General features: G+C 40.7%; 1 protein-coding gene across 2 annotated transcripts; it reads right to left on the bottom strand.

Annotated features, from left to right (window-relative positions):
• Positions 1-33: 33 nt before the first annotated feature.
• abcb4 (ATP-binding cassette, sub-family B (MDR/TAP), member 4) lies at positions 34-17,391 on the bottom strand. Of its 2 annotated transcripts, none has more exons than XM_069142820.1 (28): positions 17,173-17,391; positions 16,856-16,929; positions 16,113-16,194; positions 15,470-15,632; positions 15,331-15,379; positions 15,023-15,214; positions 14,292-14,463; positions 14,039-14,163; positions 13,492-13,663; positions 13,285-13,398; positions 11,952-12,062; positions 11,714-11,839; positions 10,953-11,156; positions 10,691-10,861; positions 9,878-10,039; positions 9,589-9,771; positions 9,088-9,234; positions 8,875-8,979; positions 8,138-8,215; positions 7,504-7,587; positions 7,174-7,377; positions 6,935-7,035; positions 6,655-6,795; positions 5,582-5,738; positions 5,281-5,478; positions 3,220-3,426; positions 2,610-2,756; positions 34-1,532 (listed from the first exon to the last, which is right to left on the bottom strand). In XM_069142820.1, the coding sequence occupies exons 1-28, from the start codon at positions 17,173-17,175 to the stop codon at positions 1,326-1,328; spliced, it is 3,879 nt and encodes a 1,292-aa protein (XP_068998921.1). In that variant the 5' UTR covers positions 17,176-17,391; the 3' UTR covers positions 34-1,325. The 2 variants fall into 2 exon arrangements, with proteins under 2 accessions (XP_068998921.1, XP_068998922.1); XM_069142821.1 differs by having other exon boundaries at positions 17,247-17,391.
• Between the last annotated feature and the right edge of the window lie 1,779 nt (positions 17,392-19,170).

Here is a 19,170-nt window from a genome sequence, read left to right as displayed (position 1 = left end):
AGTTAAATTAATAAAACAATGCGATGGTTCAGAATTTGAATATAAAACTTTAATAGTCACATACAAGCACATTCTCCAAAAATTTCTAGACAGAATTTGATTCATGGTGATTGCAGCTAATGTGTGTGTGAATGAGTTCACGTTTGCGCAGCATTTGTGTAGAACAGTTTTTCGCATGTTAAACTGCTCAGGCACTTCTGCTCCATTATTAACTCATTCAGTAACACTATTATCTCAGAATTTGACCTGAAACATTTCATACAAAACACAACTCATTTGTGATGATGATCCCATTGTTGGAGGCACACTTTATGATAGTAACCCAGGGCATTATTAGTTTTGATCACTGTACATTTGTCATTGTTTGTTTGCACTTCACAAAAAGTGGTGTCAGGAAATCAACTGCTAAGTTGGCGTTAAATAGCTCCACCCTTGATGAAGAAGGACTGGCCATTGTTTGGCTTCAAGGCATAACTAAGGAGAGAAATCGCCACAGTAACAAGTTAATTAAACTAAGGATAACTCAGAACATGTGGAGGTGCTAACCTGAAACAGCAAATGGCTTGAACAAAGGATAATCTCGACACCAAACCTGGAAGGCTGGTGCCTGGGAGAGTGACATCTTGGGAAGGAACCATCTTTTACAGACTCCCAAAGCAGGTGAAGCCAATCCCAAAATGAGGTAGGTGGTGCGGAGGGCGAAAAGGAAGAAAAGCTGACTTTTAGGTAGGGAAGTAGGGAAAGGTCAGCTCAATTACGTGTCCCAATAAGCCAAGACAGTAAATCAGCATGCATGAAAGCAGGATCTCCCCCAAAGTGCAGTGCAGCCATTATTAGTGCATTTGTGCTTTCCCTACTGAAAGAGGCCAGAATGTCTCCCATGAATTAGGTCTCTAATGGGTTCCTGTTAATACAGCACAAACCGGGAGTGTATATTTTCAAACAAGGAGGAGCAGAAAGAAGACGCAAAAGGTTTTTCCAGACAGGAGACTTCATATGTTGTCGGAGTAGAAAAAACACAGGTGTTACTACTGAAACTGTCCCAGCAAGCCTTAAAGCATGTTAAGTAATCAACTTAATAATTTACACCTGCAGTTTTTCTACTGTTACAATAGCACAGAAGTTAGATTTTATAACCAAGGGTGAAACACACACGACGCAAATTCAATCCCCAACTGATTCGCTGAAGCTGCTCAGTCGGAGTTTGTATAACTGTACAAATGTGAAACGGGGACTTGCTGATACAAGGCACAAGTGCTCAATCCAGCCCTCCTGAAATGTGAAGATTATGAACATATAGGTGCAGTATTGATCCCTGTGTCCTCTCATTCTGTTGCATTGCCCATCTGTGTGGTGACCAGCATGTGGTAGACTCCCTTCTTTGCCAGCAGCTGTTGATGTGTCCCCTGTTCAACCACCACGCCTCCCTGGAAGACAGCGATGCGGTCAGCGTTCTTGATGGTGGACAGACGGTGGGCCACGATGATACACGTCCTGCCCTTGCTGGCCTGATCCAGGGCCTCCTGCACCATCTGCAGAGAGATGACAGCATTGACTCGGGCAAAACATTTTGGGAATGATGGTGCCTTTTGCAGCTTTAGTTTTTCGATCAACAATACTTTTCACAAGACAGACCAGTGAGGCATGACACATGCTGAGTTCATGTTCATTTTGATTCGTTTTTTACTCACTTTCCAGTGACTACACTTTATGCATCCACTCCAAAGCTGTTGTTGAAATCTGAAAGTGCATACTGCCTCAAAATTCATATCTATATTTAGTTACTCCTACTTTTATTAAAGGGTATGAATAGGTGAAGTTCTGCTTTTTGCTCCATTTAACAGACATAAACTGATTTTCTACCACTAGCTACTTTCTTAACTCTTGTTTTTAAGTACTGTGATATATGGGCATCAGAGTTTGTTTGGTTGGTTACAATGGAAGCACAGTAATTTACAATTATTTTATCCTTTTTTATCCGTGTTTGTCCAGACTCGTGATATATGTAGTGAAGCCGATTCTCATTAAACACAAAGTTGGAGGCATTCAAGTTCGACACCCAAGTTTAGTGCCACCAATTCAGTATCCCACATATGAAATATAAAGAAATTCTTTCAAGGCATTTCCAAGATATTGAGTTCACAAGAATGGAACAGACGGATGGGACGAATGTGAGGTCCCAGTGACCTTTGACCTTTGACCACCAAAATCCATCCAGTTCATCCCCGAGTCCAAGTGAACATTTGTGCCACATTTATAGACATGTTGAAGAGAATAGGATGGACATAGAGGCATGGAATTCATCATCTTTGCCATAAACCAAGTGTGGAGCTGGTCTGCAAACTCTTTTATGAACAAATCATTTATCTGTAATATTTTCACACATTTCAACAGGTCAAATTTTGTCCAAAAAAAAAGCGTTTTGTTTACGTTTGTATTCCGATCTTCCTACTCACAGATCTTCGTGGTGTGATGTGGTCATTTGTGGAAGGCATTAATGTCACTCTTTTTGCCACCAGCGGCTTTGTTCAGGTTGAACACCCCTTTATTCATCAATCGATGAATCCCCACCCTGAGGAGCTAGAGTGGTAGAAAGAAGAAACACTCACCTTCTCGCTCTCGGTGTCAAGAGCAGAGGTGGCCTCATCCAGCAGCAGCAGCTTGGGCTTGCGGAGGACGGCGCGGGCTATGGCTATTCTCTGCTTCTGACCACCTGACAGCTGGGTCCCCTTATCACCTGCCTGTGTGTCATACTTCTGCTCAAGCAAACAGAAAGAGACAGCCTTGAGATCACGTTAAGATAACTGCAAATCAATATAAAGGCCCAGTTAATGCAAAACATTTTTTTTTTTAAAGGATCTTTCTTAGCATTGCCAACTCTGCTACGCATTGTAATACATCTCTAATGCCTTCAAAACTGCTGTTTTAAAACCACTGTTAAAGTTATCAAACCTGGACCCATATCTGATGTGTGCTTACTCAGCAACATGCTTGAAAAAGCACTTGATATTCAAGTTACTTATTTAATCAGTTTTAATAATGTCCTGGTGAAGTTTCAATCTGGCTTTCATGCCAACCACTGCAGAGAAACTGGTCTTCCAATTAAGACTCGGCACTAATAAAAAAGTGACTTCATTTATCGTTCTTTCAGTTTTTTTATACTTGAGAGTATCGCAGAAGTGCAGCTGTTCTTCACTTTAAAAGATGCAGAAAATGTACCTGTGGCAGCTCTTCTATGAAGTTGTGAATGTTGGCCAATTTAGCAGCTGCCTGTATCTCCTCCATGGTCACAGTGCGGCTGTTGTCTCCGTAGGCGATGTTTTCGGCCAAGGTGCAGTCAAACAGCACGGGCTCCTGGGATACGATGCCAATCTGGGCTCTCAACCAGTGGATGTTCAGGTGTTTGGCATTCATACTGTCCAGCACCTGAAGGAGAAAATGGTAGCAGAGATTATTTCAGTCGGAGTGATGAGTCTTGATGTCTTGATCCTGCAATGACAGATTTTTTTTTTGGCCAGTTGAGGACAAAAAAACAACTTTTATCACATTTTATGTTCAGTTAGGGGAACAGCATGAGCACTAATTTGGAGTTTTTAATTTTAATATTTAAATATTGTTACTCTTTTTTTTTTTTTTATCTCCAGTGACCCCTGAAGGAAATATCTGGTCCTTTAACTGCTAAATGCTTCGCTGTGTCTGCTAACGCTGTCCGTCTGCTGTTTGGTAACTGGACGCTAGTACACAATGGGATTTTAACTGCCTGCTATGGCCGAAAATAACTACATGAGAGCAGTGAGAGTGAAGTGAGACAGTCAAGTTGTGGGTCTGACAGCAACACAATAAACAGAGGAACAGCAGAGTAGGACGGTAATAATCTGTTAGTTTGTAGTGATCCAGTTCTTATACAAAAATACTGAACACATCAGTTTTGAAAAGTCACTAAGTGACAGTTTTTGTGGATTCAGAAATGAAAATTATATTTCAAAACACAAGGTTATTATTAAACTGTATACACTGACAAAGAGGGGCTTTGAAACAGAGACCTTCCGATAACACGGGAGACATTTGACTTCTTTCTGGGCCAACCTGTTCATACTAACAACCAGACCACTAACTTTGTAGGCTAATCCCATTTGTTGATGTAACAGATCCCTGAGTAGTTATACATTTGGCCACTATGTTGGGAGGAAAGATATCCAGATGATATTATACAAACATTTGGGATTGACAAATGAGTTGTCCCTCTAAAAACTGTTTTCAAGGTATGTTGGGGTTCACACAAAAACAATAACAGTAAAAAAAGACAACAATTTAAAATCACACAGTATCAATAAGACAAGAAAAACCATACAAGCCATATCTCCCTATCATTGGTTTATCAGTGGGCTATATAATATATTGCAGTAACTTGTAATGCATTAGCATTCCTGTAGATAACAATAATGATCCTTGTCTTTTATCTGTCACAGGCAACTGTGTTATTTATGGACGTACTATGATTACTTTACTGTGCTCTGTTTCACAATATAGTGATAGCAAGTCCACAATTTTACAATTTTTTTTAATGGTAGAAACATATTGTCTTCAATGTCATGCAATCGGTGTCTCGCACAAATTGCTATGATGTACAGTAAATCATTGATGAAGAGATGTGCAAACTGTGAAGCCTGCAGGCGATTGTGTCACACTGTTGTCAGCCACTTAGCTCGCCATGCTGTGTGTGTGTGTGTGTGTGTGTGTGTGTGTGTGTCTTAGCTAGTGTTTTAGTCTGACCTGGTCCCTTACTGGTGAACATGTTGCTTATTGTCCAGCACTTAAATGTAGCTTCATCTATAGCCAGGGCCTCTCTCCTTTTATTTTTTCATTTTCTTCTGATCGTCCATTTCACCAGGCGACTTGTCTAAAATCTTCTCAGCCGAGAAGCAGGCAGACGGTAGAGATGAGAGCTTCCCTTTGGGGGTACGTAACCGCCATGAACACTGCAGTGTGAGAGTTGCGCCTGATGTATGGATTCTCAGAGGTTCGAGACCAGGAGGGAGTAATAAATATTCTCCTTCTCACTCACTGGTCTGGATAAATGGTGAGTGAAGTTGTCGAGATAAAAGCGCGCGTTACATAGATTTCACAACACCTCCAGTTGTCATCAGCAACTGCTCGTAAGGCGGCCATAAACATAGTGGCCAGGTAACCATTAGCTAACTGATAGTAGGTGAAGAGGCATGGCTGTCAGGCAGCTAATTACATGCGTGTGTGTGTGTGTGTGTGTGTTAGTCTTCTCACCACTCTCCCATCTTTGGGGTCGTAGAACCTCTCCAGCAGCTGGATGGTGGTGCTCTTTCCACAGCCGCTGCTCCCCACCAGGGCCAGAGTCTCTCCCTTCCTCACGCTCAGATTCAGCCCTTGTAGGATGGGCACGTCAGGGCGTGAAGGGTAGTTGAACTTAACACTCTCAAAGTTCACGTTACCATCAAATTTGTCCTGCAGTTTTAAGAGATGAGACAGAAAAGTGATACGTTTTGTTTGTTTAAAGAACTGATTTGTAATGATTGTGTTCGCTTGTGTGGGGCTTTGTGTTATGTACCGGTGACTCTCCCTCCTGCGAGAGATTATCGATGGCAGGCTCTTTTTTCAACAACATCATTAGGTGGGCGGCTGACATCTTGGCCTTAGCGTAGTTTGGAGTGAAGGCGTTTGCCTCTCCAAGGGCCATGGCACCAAACAGAACAGCCGAAATCACACTGGGAGAGAAAGTCACATTCACATTAGCTTTACCATTTGTGTGTGTACATGGTGTGTTTGTAGATGTTGATGACACCATAGAGTGCAGCTCACAGATCAGAGGTGCACAGGACATTTGTCACATCAAATCTGACCGGTGACTATTTCTGACTTTGTCAAACCTGGGTCATGTCTTGTGTTTCTTACATCAAAGTTTTGGGGAACAGAAAGTATCGGAGAGCCAAATCCTGCAACTACGATTGTGTTGTTGTGAACTGATGCACCTTTTTTTAGTCTTGGACAATGATGTTCTGCCCTCCTTGAAAGGTGAATGTCGCTCAATGTCACACTTTTAAGGAGACAACTATAGTTCCCAAATGATGTCTCTTGGTGATCGTTTCATTTTTCCTCCTCCTGCACAACTAGTGTCATTCCCATTAGCCTCAGCTATATATTGTGCTTGGTGCCAAATAGCATGCTAATATGTTAAACAAAGATTGTGAACATGGTCAATGTCATCATGTTAGCATGTATACATGTATATCTGCTTGTTTCTATATTTCTTATAGTACACCAAATAAATACTTTTCGATGTCCTGTCCATCACAAGATAAAATACATTTCCTAGAAGGTAGCCAGGCTTACTTGGTTTCTTTGGATGCTGTGTTGTGTTTTATATATTTATGGTCGTTCAGAGGCTCAAGATGCTGTGAACTTTGGGCTTTCTCATTATATAGCAGATAGAAACTTGATTAATGATTAACGGCCATATAAACAGCCTCTGCTCCCAACAAGAGTGCTTTGGGTAGACATTACCTGCTGTCACCTACAACTTCGTGCGAACTTTCGAATATCTTCTCGATCATAAACTAAAACCCCTGACTGTTAAACTCCTGATTATGAGACATGACAAGATCTGGCTCTGTGGTTACTCACAGGAATACCCCTTCCACATCCATCCTTCCTGCTTGAAGGAGCCAGGCTCCAAAGCGGAAACAAGCTGCGTAAGTGAAGTAGATCATGGCCTGGGAGAAGGCGTAAGTAAGACCAAAGATATGGGCCTTTTTCTTGGCGTTCCTGCATAGAGAGTGAGAGAAAGGTGGCATCAGAGAGAGTATGCCTCACATTAACTGCTTCTGATTAAAATACATAAATCCTTTCTGTTCATTTTTTATCATGGAGTTGATCTGTGGATAGATCGTTTCACTTGTCGTACTTGTATGGCACTGTGAGGTTTTCCTGATACAAAGACTCAAACTTGGATTCTCTGGTGAGAGAGGCAACAGTACGGATATTCTCGATGGCCTCTGTGGCAATCTGTAGAGACACACCATGCAAACATGTTCTCTTATCACAAGGTCAGTGTTTTAACAAATATGGCTCATCCTTCGAAAATCGTAAAAATGAGTCAGCATGCGAGTCTTCCTCTGGCACATCTGACACTGAATATCTTACCTTTCCAGCCTTCTCTAGTTCCTTCTTGTCTTCGGCACTGTGTCCGGTGAGTAGCTTCATCTCCACGGCTCCAGCTACTGCGATGAAGGGCACCGCAGCCAGGAGGAGTAGGGTCAGCTCCCAGCCATACACAAAGGCCAAGATCACACCAGTCCCCAAGTTGGCAAAGTTCTGGGCGAGTGTCGCCATACGTACTCCTGCAGCCTGAGCAAATGGGAAAGATAGATACAAAGAAGACGACAGGATCATTGATTTGATTTGACAATCCATTGTAGTAGTCTAAAGCGAATAGCTTTATTTGTTGTTTGTGTGACTGCTGTCGAGACTAACCCCTTGTACTTGGGCTGCGTCTGTGGCCAGTCTCGTCGTGAGCGCTCCAACACTGTTTTTGGGGTCGTCAAACCAGCTGAGATCCTACGAAAAAACATGATAAATGATTTTCATGGGCCATGAATATAAATAGAATAAATTTATTTTGAGAAAAATAAGGCAACAGCCACCAGAAATAGGTTCACATTTCCAGCTAATAGTAGCCCATTGTTCGGATGTCAAACTGTTAGCTTTAAAGCCCCTGAAAACATTCTATACTAAATATTCAACAATTCAAGTTTATAAAAAAAAAAACATACTCAGTCATGATTCATGAAGAAATAAACTTCGACTGTATAAGGACGGTGTGTGTATAGGCATGTATGGTTGTGGTGTTATCAGATTTTATACTGGCAGTGCTGTAACGTGAGCAATCAAATGTCATCACATTTAGGTTGAAATGTAGCTGAACTCTGATCGGTGCAGGGCACATCCCCCTTTCATTAAACTAAACCATAGTGTCTGCTCTGTTAATGTCATCCTCCTGGTCTCTTCAAATAGAGACAGAAGAACCACCCAGTGGCGGATTAAAAATGTAAAAGTGGTCCCCTCCAGAACCCCAAGTTGGTCTCTCATTTCAGTTTGTTGCACACACCTGTCTCATCATGGACTTAAAGGCACCAAGTCTCAGTTTCAGGGTGAGAAACTCTCCAGATCTCCCAAAACAGAAACCCTATGAAAGAAAAACAGACATAAATATTATAGTATAGACACTGACACCTGTGATGTCACCTGCATGTGATCATATGGCAACACTGTCTGAAGTATGTCTGAGCAGGGGTCACTTGTAGAAGCTCTGTCTCTCAATATCTAACTGGATGTGTGATGGGCATTAAGACTTCCACTTTTTTTTTTTTTTTTTTTTTTTTTAAACATTCTTGGTTTTACGTTCAAGATTCAGAGAGAGAAGTCAAGTAATATTATTGTTTGAGTTTCGTCATATATGGTTAAAGCCAGCTAGACATTTTAAAATGTCGCTTCTTATCGGGAGTTCGATACAGCAACAGCAAGAACTGCTTAGCTTAGCTTAACGCAAAGGCTGGAAACAGAGGGAAACAGCTAGCCTGGTTCTGTCCAAAGCTTTTTTGTTTTCTAATTTTATTTCATACGCTATTTAAAAATACAGGATGTAATGATATAAAAAGCTTTGTAGGTTACCAATAGACCCAGCAGGGCAGCTGCTTCCCCCTGTTCTTGGTGTAGTGAACTTCTCATCTAACTTAATAAACTGAATTACCAAAATGCCTTATTTATATGAATAACTATTGTTTTTAGGCCACTGAAAACACCAGTCAACTAAATCTAAGTTAACATGAGCATGTGTGTGCATACCTGCAAAAACATGGTGATAAAGGATAAACCTCCAATAACAACAAACATGAGGGAGAAGAAAGTGGCCTTTTCCCTTACAACCTCTTTATCTGGCTCCGCAAACACCTGAGAGGAGGTAAAAACAATTATTTTGCAGGCTCCGACACTTCCTAAAAACTGTTGCAATCAACATGAAACACTAAAGTAACTTTCATGGTGCCAAGAGTAACTTACAGTGATGATCTTAGAGAAGATGACGGCGAACAGAGGCTGCATTACTCCATTGATGATGGCACAAATAGTCCCCACCAGAATGAAAGGCCACTCGGAAATGTTGAGACGCATCACTTTAAGAAATGACACAGGGGGAACATGTTCATCCTGCAGAGAGAGGGAGAAAGAGCCGAGTCATGTCTCTCTTTTGTTTGTCTTTGGGTAGAGATTCAGAAATGGAGACAATACAAGTATGAATGCAGGGAAGGATAAAAGGAAAGTGGTAAAAACCAAGAGCAGCCATCCTGTCAACAAAAATATTTTTCTAATTTTAGACCATATCTTTAAAAACTGTGGTAATAAGGGATAGTTTGGAACAGAAGTTTTGGAAGGCTATTCATTTTAACTATTTATCAGAGGAAACGGGGTGATGGACTGTATACAATATTGTACATCCTGTTTGGATAATAAATATCTACGTATAAGCTTCTTCATAGTAATGTAAATGTTGACCCAGCTCACCTCTTCTGTCTTGTCCTTGCCATCAGTTAACTTCTCTTTCTCCTCTTTCTCTCCTTCTGAGGCAGTGATCGAGGAGCCTCTTGTGGACTTCCTCCTGAAGACCCCAGACTTGTCTAATGGGCTCTTCTCATCAGTAGATGGCTCACACTCTGCCTCCTTGTCTTCCTCAACCTTCTGAAAGGTCTGCGGTAGGAAACCAAACACACACACACACACAATATCAAAGACTGTTCCGAAATAACAACATCCTGCCCTGAGAGCCATTCAAACCAACGTCTGTCCATGTTACCTGCATGGTGACCAGTGTGTGGTAGACTCCCTCTTTTTCCATCAGCTCGCTGTGAGTTCCCAGCTCGACAATTTCACCTCTCTGGAAGCTAGCAATGACATCTGCATTTCTGATGGTTGAGAGGCGGTGAGCCACAATTAGTGTGGTGCGACCCAGTCGGACCTGCACACAAAGATAGTTTTTATGCGTAAGCTTACATTGACAAGAAGGAATTAAATATTTATTTGTGTGCATACAACATGTTTGAAATTTGCTAATTTTCATATAAAAGGCAATAATAATAGCAGTTTAATGAGGTTAAACTTTGACACGATGGTGCTTTGAGTTATATGCTAACATCAACAAGGTATCCTGCTCACAATCACACTGATAACATACTGATATTTTGCATGGGATGTTTACTATTACTTTGGCATGTTAACAACTGCATTAATCACAAAGTACAGCTGAGGCAAAAGCATTGAACAAAGTTAAGTTTTGACTTGTTGATGAAAAGGTGAGGGGATATAAAGGCCATTAGGATTAATCTTGTAGGCACAATGAATATCTGAACTAAATTTGATGGATGTAAAGCAGAATTTTGTCCATTAAGAGGAGCCAGATTCACGTGTGTGGGAGTTAAGATATTTCAGACAGCACCAAAGTGGAATAAAGACCAGTGTTATTTCCAGAGACACACCACTGTCTTCACGAAAGCAAGTAGCAAAACAAAGTCATCTGATTTATAATCTATTTAAAATAGCCGTGCCATGTCAAAGTGTGAAGTAACCCCCAAGTGTGTGTTCTGTATGAGTCGTTTGTGTGTGTCTGGACCTTGTCGAGTGCAGCTTGCACGATGGTCTCACTCTCAGAGTCAAGAGCAGATGTGGCTTCGTCCAGCAGAAGGATTTTGGGGTTGCGGACTAAAGCTCGAGCGATTGCAATCCTCTGCTTCTGCCCTCCGCTCATCTGAGTCCCTCGGTCTCCGACCAGCGTCTCAAACTTCTGCTCCACAAAAAGAGTCTCAGAATTAAAAATGTGCTGGTCAGAGTTATTTAGAAGCCCAGAGTACAGTGAGTCATAAATAAAGTCCTACATCGGGAAGGTTCATAATGAAGTCGTAAGCATTGGCTTCCTTGGCTGCTCGTTCGATCTCCTGCTGCGTGACGTCGAGTCGCCCGTATCTGATGTTCTCAGTGATGGTGGTGGCGAAGAGGATTGGCTCCTGGCTTACCACGCCGATCATCTCTCTCAGGTAGCGGACGTTAAGAGAACGGATATCGTGATCATCAATATACACCTGCAACGATCAAGACAAAAGATGCAGCACTTAGTTTAAATCATTTACTACCATTTACTACAATTCATGTATACTTTATATATTACTTGTGTTTTTCCACAGCACACTGTAAGATTACACTTTACACTTTTCAGGCAACCACTGGTTTCTCAGCTCAGTATATCATGACAAAAAATAGCAAATGCGAATCTGATATTCATGGTTCACTGCATTTTAAGCAAATCTTTAGAGTCTGCGAGTTGATTTTCCCCATGTTCTAAAATGAATTGAAACCATTTAATACCCCATAAGCAGGAAAAAACTAAGTCCTGAATAAAACACTTTCATTAATTCTCTGCTTTATGTGATACCTGCTTATATAAAATGAAAAATAAAAAGGAAACACACAAAAAAAAAAATCAAACAAATGTGGGCGACAGGTTACAATTTCGATCCTCCCATCACTTTTTGGATTGATTTTAAACTGTAGTGAGTCTGATAATGTTTTTTGGATGCAAGATATGAGGACACATACCAGATCAATCCTTTGCATGAAGTACTTTAGAAGTATCACTTACAGATCCTTCCTGAGGATCGTAGAACCTCTGCAGCAGCTGGATGGTGGTGCTTTTACCACAGCCACTGCTTCCCACTAAGGCCATGGTCTGTCCGCTCTCCACACTCAGAGACAAGTTATTTAAAATCTACAAATGTAAACAGCGTCGGTCATGAAATACAATTTTATATAACACGATGTCTGCAGATGTTTTTCTCTTTTAGAGTTCGGTAAACAGTCAGTGTCAGAGGGGAACATACTTTGGCTTCCGGCCGCGAGGGGTAGGTGAAGTGGATGTTCTTGAACTCTATGTTTCCTTTGATTAGGTCAGGCTTGAAGCCGGCTTCTGAATAGCTGTCGATGCTCGGTGTCTGTTCAGGAAAAAAGAGTCAACAATATTCAAATTTTCCTTCTAAAACTCAGCTGTGGTTTGTAGTTTGGCCACAGTGGGATCAAGAATGTGATTCTAATCATAACTTCAAACAGACAATTGGAGGAAGGCTATTGGACCTTCAGGTTAGGGTGAGCATATTTAACAAGGCTAATGTTTATTTACACAACACACACACACACGCACGCATGCACACACGCACGCATGCACACACGCACGCATGCACACACGCACGCATGCACACACCAAACAAGTCTTTTATTCTCCCTCTTGTGTTGTAGCAGACAAAGGTTGAGCTCTGTGTTCAGGGATGATTTGAGTCTGCTTTATGTGCTGCTCGGAAGCCTAACCTTTTTGGTATTTCACACTAAACAATAAAATGTATCTATAAACCACCTTTATGCTTCAGAACAAAAGTCAAGAGCAAGACATTAGATTAATATACAATCAAACAGAAATAAAAGAAATAAAACCAAGCAAAACTGAAATCTGCTTCTGAGCTGCTTTTCAAAAGTGTCCACAGTGTGAACAGATTTTAGGTGCAACATTAATCATTTACAAGGTTTGGAAGCAATAGTCTTAATATCTCTGGACCATGAACCTGCTAAAAAGGCCTGAGGGGATCTCATATTTTTTCTGTTTTGCTTGAGAATGTGTGCATTTGTGTACATGTGCAAACAGATGTGCTCCGCTGCCTGTAGTCTCTCAAATGCTTCTATCCTTTAGCTGCTTTTCTAAACTAACTCGAGTGCGTTATCTTATTTAGAGACTAACGTGCGCAGTGCAAGCTAAACACGACCCATATTTCTGAAGCTACATGGACAAAGCTTCTGTCTGTACAGTTTGCAAACCAGATATTGATTAGTGAATTTCACTATGTTAATAATCTCAATGCTCAGGTTTGAATTTTTTCTTTCCAAGTAAGTTGAATTCAGTCAGTGGAAGTTGATTCACAATGAGCGCAGGAAGGGGAGAGCCACAGCTGTGCCACATCAACCATTCAAACAGCGGGTGCTCCAATTAGAGCCAACGTATCATTACTGACTCCAGATTGTCGGCTGCATCAAAGCAGCTCTCCAGAGTGCCAGAGTACAGCGGTGCATGTTCAGTAATACAAACTGACAACTGTCCAGCAGAAAAAAAAATCAATGGTATTTACTTTTAACGGGTGTACTTTGGGTCAGCAATGTTGCATTCCTTACATGATCAATGATGTTGTACACTTTGTGTGCAGCTCCCCGGGCACTGGCAAAGGTCTGGATGTTGGGAGAGGTCTGTCCCAACGCAAACGCTCCAATAAGCACAACAAAGAACACCTGGAGACACACTTCAGTGTTAGCAACACCAAAAGTCTTTTCCATTTTCAGGTAAAAATGAAGCAGAAATTCAGTCATAATGTTTCTACTCACAGTGAGCACAGATCCAATTGTGTACTTTTCACTCAGGATGAGGGTACTGCCGTACCAGAAGGCCAGAGCGTAGGACAGGTAGATCATCAGGAAGGTGAAGCCCATGGCGATGTTAGCAGAGATCGCCTTCTTTATTCCCATCCTCTTAGCATCCTCCAAGTTCCTGTGATATCTGACATGCAACACAGATACAAGCATGTAATCTAGTTCAATGGGCAGCACAGCTAGGATCAAGTATGTACAGTAGTACAACTGAAATTAGATTGCAGTGACAGCAGGGCTTGTCTGCACAGACAAATGTTGGGCTAGCATCTGTAGAAAACACTAATTCAATTTCTAACAGTTTTATTCAGTTACAGCCTTTTTCCTCCAAGACTACAATCACTTGATTGAACAATATTTATCTGCCTGGCACTGATGTTTGGATTTGTTGAGTAGAAATGACATTAATTCTCACAAAAACTCATCCTTTGCCAGACGATTTTAAAACGTAACAAGACTTTACGTCACCCACAGTATTAAATGTTGTTCTATTTTCAATACACACTTCTCAATCTCTTTCTCTTGACCACTGAAGGCAAGCACTGTCCTGATGGCAGAGAGCACCTCCTCTGCCACAGCACCAGCTTTGGCATATGCAGTCTGCTCTTTCGTAGTGAAGGTCGCCAGCACCTGTTACGGCGAGGAGAGTGTCACAATGCTATTAAGTATACCTGCAGAGGCTTCTGTGTTTATGATCAACGTCAAAACATAAGGACAGCAAGGCAGAAGAGAACATTGGGTTTAAAAGACCAGCTTACCTTACTGAAAAGTGCAGCTGAAATGCCCAGCGCAGGACTCACAGCCAGGATGACCAGAGTGAGCTTCCAGCCTTTGATGAAGCCGATGATAAAGGACACAATGAAAGAGGTGAAACCCTGGATCAGCATCGCCGCCTTGTCACCAATGCCCTCCTGGATCTTATAGACATCACTGCAAAAGCAAATATAAACACCAATGATATTCCGCGTATTGCAACATTTCTGAATCACACATGGAACGAGAAACATTTTACAAAAACTGTGCAAGTTAATTCATCCAGATTTTAATATTTTAACTCCAGACATAGGAATATAATATATGATCAAACAAAAAGTCATGAAAACAAACTAACTTTACAGTGTGATTAAATGAGTATTTGATCTGTAGAAAGTCATTTATTAAAAAAAAAAAAAATGCCAGTAAATCATTAGTACTCGCCGCCAATGTGAATATTTTCTGTTTTCTTTACTCTTCCATAACAGTGAGTCAATTAGGGCTCTGCGAAATTGCAATCGGCATTCTTCACTTTTAGTTGATTCTTTAGACTAAATGACTGATTAATAATTTGACAAAAATGATTGTTGCAGGAGTATGTTATCGTAAATGTCTCCATACATTTTCAGCAGGGCTGACAGCAGGTATGATCAGTGCACTGAATCAGTTACACTTCAGTATTTCAGTAAAAGGAGAAATGAAATGTGAAACGGAGTGTAATTTCTGTGTTACTCACTCAGTGAGACGCGTGTTCAGCTCTGCTGTCTCGTTGACATCAAACCAACCGATGTCTTGCTGCATGATGCGGTGGAAAAACAAGCTGCGGATGCGTTTGACCTGCCGCCCGGCTGCCAGGGTCCAGAGGGACACTTGCAGGTAGGCTGCGATCAGCACCCAGACTCCCATGATGGAGTAGTAGGTGGCATAGCTGGGAGAAGAGAAATTACGAACACAGTACGACTTTATTTGCATGATCTGTAAATGTTTTCATCCAATAAAAACAGCTTGCTCTGTTGTTGTGTTGCTGATCACATCAAATCTTACACTGTCATGTCGTCTTGTAATGTGCTGTTTGTCTGTATATGTGTAAAATCTGAAGAAACAAAGTGAACAAAAACATGGTTAAAAAGTGCTACATTAACACATAATTATTTATTTATTACGACTGTGTCTGAAAACTCACTGGGAAAGGACACCTCGATGTGGGACCCCATGGAGTCCGATATGAAGCTGTCCGTCATACCTCCAAAGACGATGCACATGAGAGGAAGCGCTACCCCGTTGGCCATGGCCATTATCACCCCAACCGTGATCATAAAAATGTCCAACCTGTCTGCAAACCTGAACTGCACTCACATGAAAGAGAGTGTGTGGAAATACCAAAGAGAGCAGTTTAAATAAAGAAATCAGGAGGAAAAAACTTTAAACTCTAAGCAGCCATTATCCTTTAACAGCAGGAGACTGGTGGAGTTCAATCAAACAACAGGAGGATGTGTCGTACTCCCATCCTCACTTCCCCGACAGTGCTTCACACACACACTCATGCGAACCTTAACACACAAACACAAACACACACACTGCTGTTATGCCTGTAAAATTATATGACTTGTAGCACAACTATCAACTTTACCTGTTAACCTCAGGCTAATTTCAGACAAACTACTTTTCCTGTTTTCTGTTCCAACAGACACGCACGCACGCACGCACGAACGCACACACACACCACTCCATAGAAATACGCAGCAGAAAAGGGAGAAATAAGCTGCTTCAGAAACTTGACTACAGGCTCTGACAGAGGGAGATCACAGAGTGAAGGCTGAGCTTACCACAGCGATGGGGCCGACCATGGGCATGTTTTCCTCCTTTTCTTTTTTCTTTCCTTTCGTTTTGTCTTCCTCATCACTCAGTCTGGAGAAGTCATTTATAAAAAAAATTAAAAAAGATGTCAAACACATTTACATCGAATTTTTTGTATTTTTTGTCAGACATGTAAAAGTGCACACACGTATTCATTTAAAAAATTTATACAAAATACTACTTCAGTATCTAAAATATACTTAAAATACTCATTATGCAGGATTTCAGGGTAATGGATATTACATCACTGGATTGATCCATTATGTGTACATCATTTTAATGTTGCAGCTGATAAATGCGAGCCTAAATTCAATTACTTTATATAATGCTGAGTAGATTTTTATCAATAAATTAAGTCTTATCATAAATCATACCAGAATACTAGAGCCAATTTCGATAGAGATCGCCTACAGTACATTACGTCTTGTACCTTCCACCCTCCCTCATTCCTCTTCCTCCTCCTCCTCCCAACACATCATATTTGACTCCTTTTTTCGATTATTTTAACCAAGTTAAACCTTATACCTTAACCTATAATTGTAGGCTAGTAAAGTAAAATGTTAAGTGTTTCCCTCTGAAATGTTGTGCAGAAAAAAATGTGAAGTGTCTAAGTAAAGTACTTCTACTGATGTATTGTGTTTCAAAGCATCACCATAGGAACTTAGACAAATAGAGAATCTAAAGAGGTTTTAGTTTTAGTTTTTTTTTTTACCCTAAATCTCCGTTTTGTTCGTGTTTGGCTTTGGGCAGCATTTCCATCTCGCCCTTCACCTCCATGTCTGGCTCCTGTCAGAGGAAAAAGAGCCTATTTACATTTTACAGCTAAATATAAACAACAGACATCATCATTCCTGAATTAAAGCTGAATCAAATCACCAAAAAACAGCCAATGAATGAAAGTGGGGGGGCTCAGTCAGCGGTAAATTTAAAGTAGCCCGGTATTACCACACATGATATAAAAGCAACAGTATGACATTGAAATAAAATATAGATAGAAACAGTGTGCTCTACACAGAGCAACAGACCCACCATTCCTGTCCTTCCTCTCTCAGTCCTCTGGCCAATTTCGATAGAGATCGCCTACAGTAAATTACGTCTCGTACCTTCCACCCTCCCTCATTCCTCTTCCTCCTCCTCCTCCCAGTATCTCCTCTCCTCACGTGGCTTTAAAGCTTCTGCTCTCCGTCTTCGGACGAGCCTCGGAGGGAAATGAAACTATTGAGCAGCTGACGGGTCTTTTTGATGGCCTGTCATTTGGACTGTGTCCCGATCACGTTATGGGAACGAGGCTTCATAGGACATTGCATTATTGATTGGACTTCCTCTGTCAACATGAGACAGGGGCGTGGATTCAGGGTGCAGGTGTTGAAGTCTGTTTGCTACGGCAAACAAATTATCCCACCATGAAAAAAGGTATAATTTCCCCCCCTATCAGCCTTGTTATCGACGATCATTGATATCACGCAGGCGCACAAATACCCTAAAATCAGACAGTGATTTAACACCATATTCTTGTCCAACACCTTATTTTGTGAAGTAATGGGAACTTTTTGTGGGCTTGTTCTCTGTACGAAAAACGTCTTGTAGCTATATTTGATAAATTGAGATTTTTAATATAAAAAAGAATAACGTGAAACGTATTATATGACGTCATGTAGCCTAAATGGATGAAGTAAAAAAAAAAAGTAGAAAAGTTTGTTATAACCTAAAAGTGAGGAAATTAAATAAAGAATTCATAAAATTAATTCATTAAAAGACCAATTCAACATCTTAATTGTTAAGAGGGCGATGAGAATTGCACCCTTGTCTCTCAGATAAGTCAAGTCAAGTTTTGCTTAGCTGATGACTAGATGGAAAACAGCTTCAGCTGTGTCTGAAGTAAAATCTATGCACCAGTGCTCCTAAAGCTTACTGATTAACTGGTTGTATTTCCTTTGTTTATCCCATTCAAAAACAGTTTATGTCAGGTATGTGATGACTGTTACACATGCCTGTTTACCTCTGCTGGTGGCCTCATTCACATTATGTCTTGTTGAGTGTAAATGTAAATGTTTTTACCACTGACACACTGAGACAGGCGAAATGAGATCAACTTTCTTTCCAAACCATCTTGGAACCCAGTCGTTACCGGTCTCACAGATGCCACAGGCCAGATTTGTGTGTCAGATGCTAATATACATTTTTATGCTGATGACATTGTTATATCCTGCTGTGTGTGAACTGTACAGACCACTGAAAAATTGGAAAATGCTATAATTGTTGTCCAGCATACCCTTCTTCAGGTGAAACTAATCCCGAAGAGAAGAGATGAAGAGATTTTTGATCTCAGTGGGACTCTTTTGGTTAAATACGTTCATGATAATATAAAATCTGACACTAAGTATTCATTTAATTGTGTGCATGTCCATGATTTAATAAACACAGTGTTCATCGTTTGTCCTCTGATGTTTAGTAATACAGTGATCTGACCCTTATACAATGTCATAATGTTTTCGCAGTGTGGGTTAAAGGTCTCAACACCACACCTTCGAGTTCACTGATGTCAGTGAATGAGTGACTGAAATACTTGTGGTGTAAACCTTGAAAAGTTGGAGTTTATTTGTTCAAAGGTCCCTTTATATATCCTTTTCAAGCTCTGAAATAGTGTGATTTCATATTGTGTCATCATAAAAATGAGAAACACAAAATAGAAAAGTAGATATAGATTATAATGTGGACAATTGGTTTTTGTAATCCATCTGTTTAGTTTTGAATCATGTTTGTAAAATGTTCTCACGAGAAGAGAATCATTTTCTTATTTCCAACAGTATCATGAGCAGAAGTGACATCATCATATTTAGACAAGTGTCACATTATTTTACTGTTGCTGACATCATTAGAAAAGTCACTCTGTGGTTTGTGTTTTGTTTCACATCTGCATGTACTGGCTGCACAAAGGTTAAAAGGGTCTGAGACCAAAACCGAGTGCTCTTCTAGATGTTTCCTTGTTTTTGATATGATAAACTTTTCCCAAAGAGATGACAAGTA

Source organism: Embiotoca jacksoni, unplaced genomic scaffold (assembly GCF_022577435.1).
Source record: "Embiotoca jacksoni isolate LCO1_2020_lvr unplaced genomic scaffold, fEmbJac1.0.p SCAF_11, whole genome shotgun sequence".
Taxonomy (NCBI): Eukaryota; Metazoa; Chordata; class Actinopteri; family Embiotocidae; genus Embiotoca; species Embiotoca jacksoni.
This window is presented reverse-complemented; position numbering and strand designations above follow the sequence as displayed.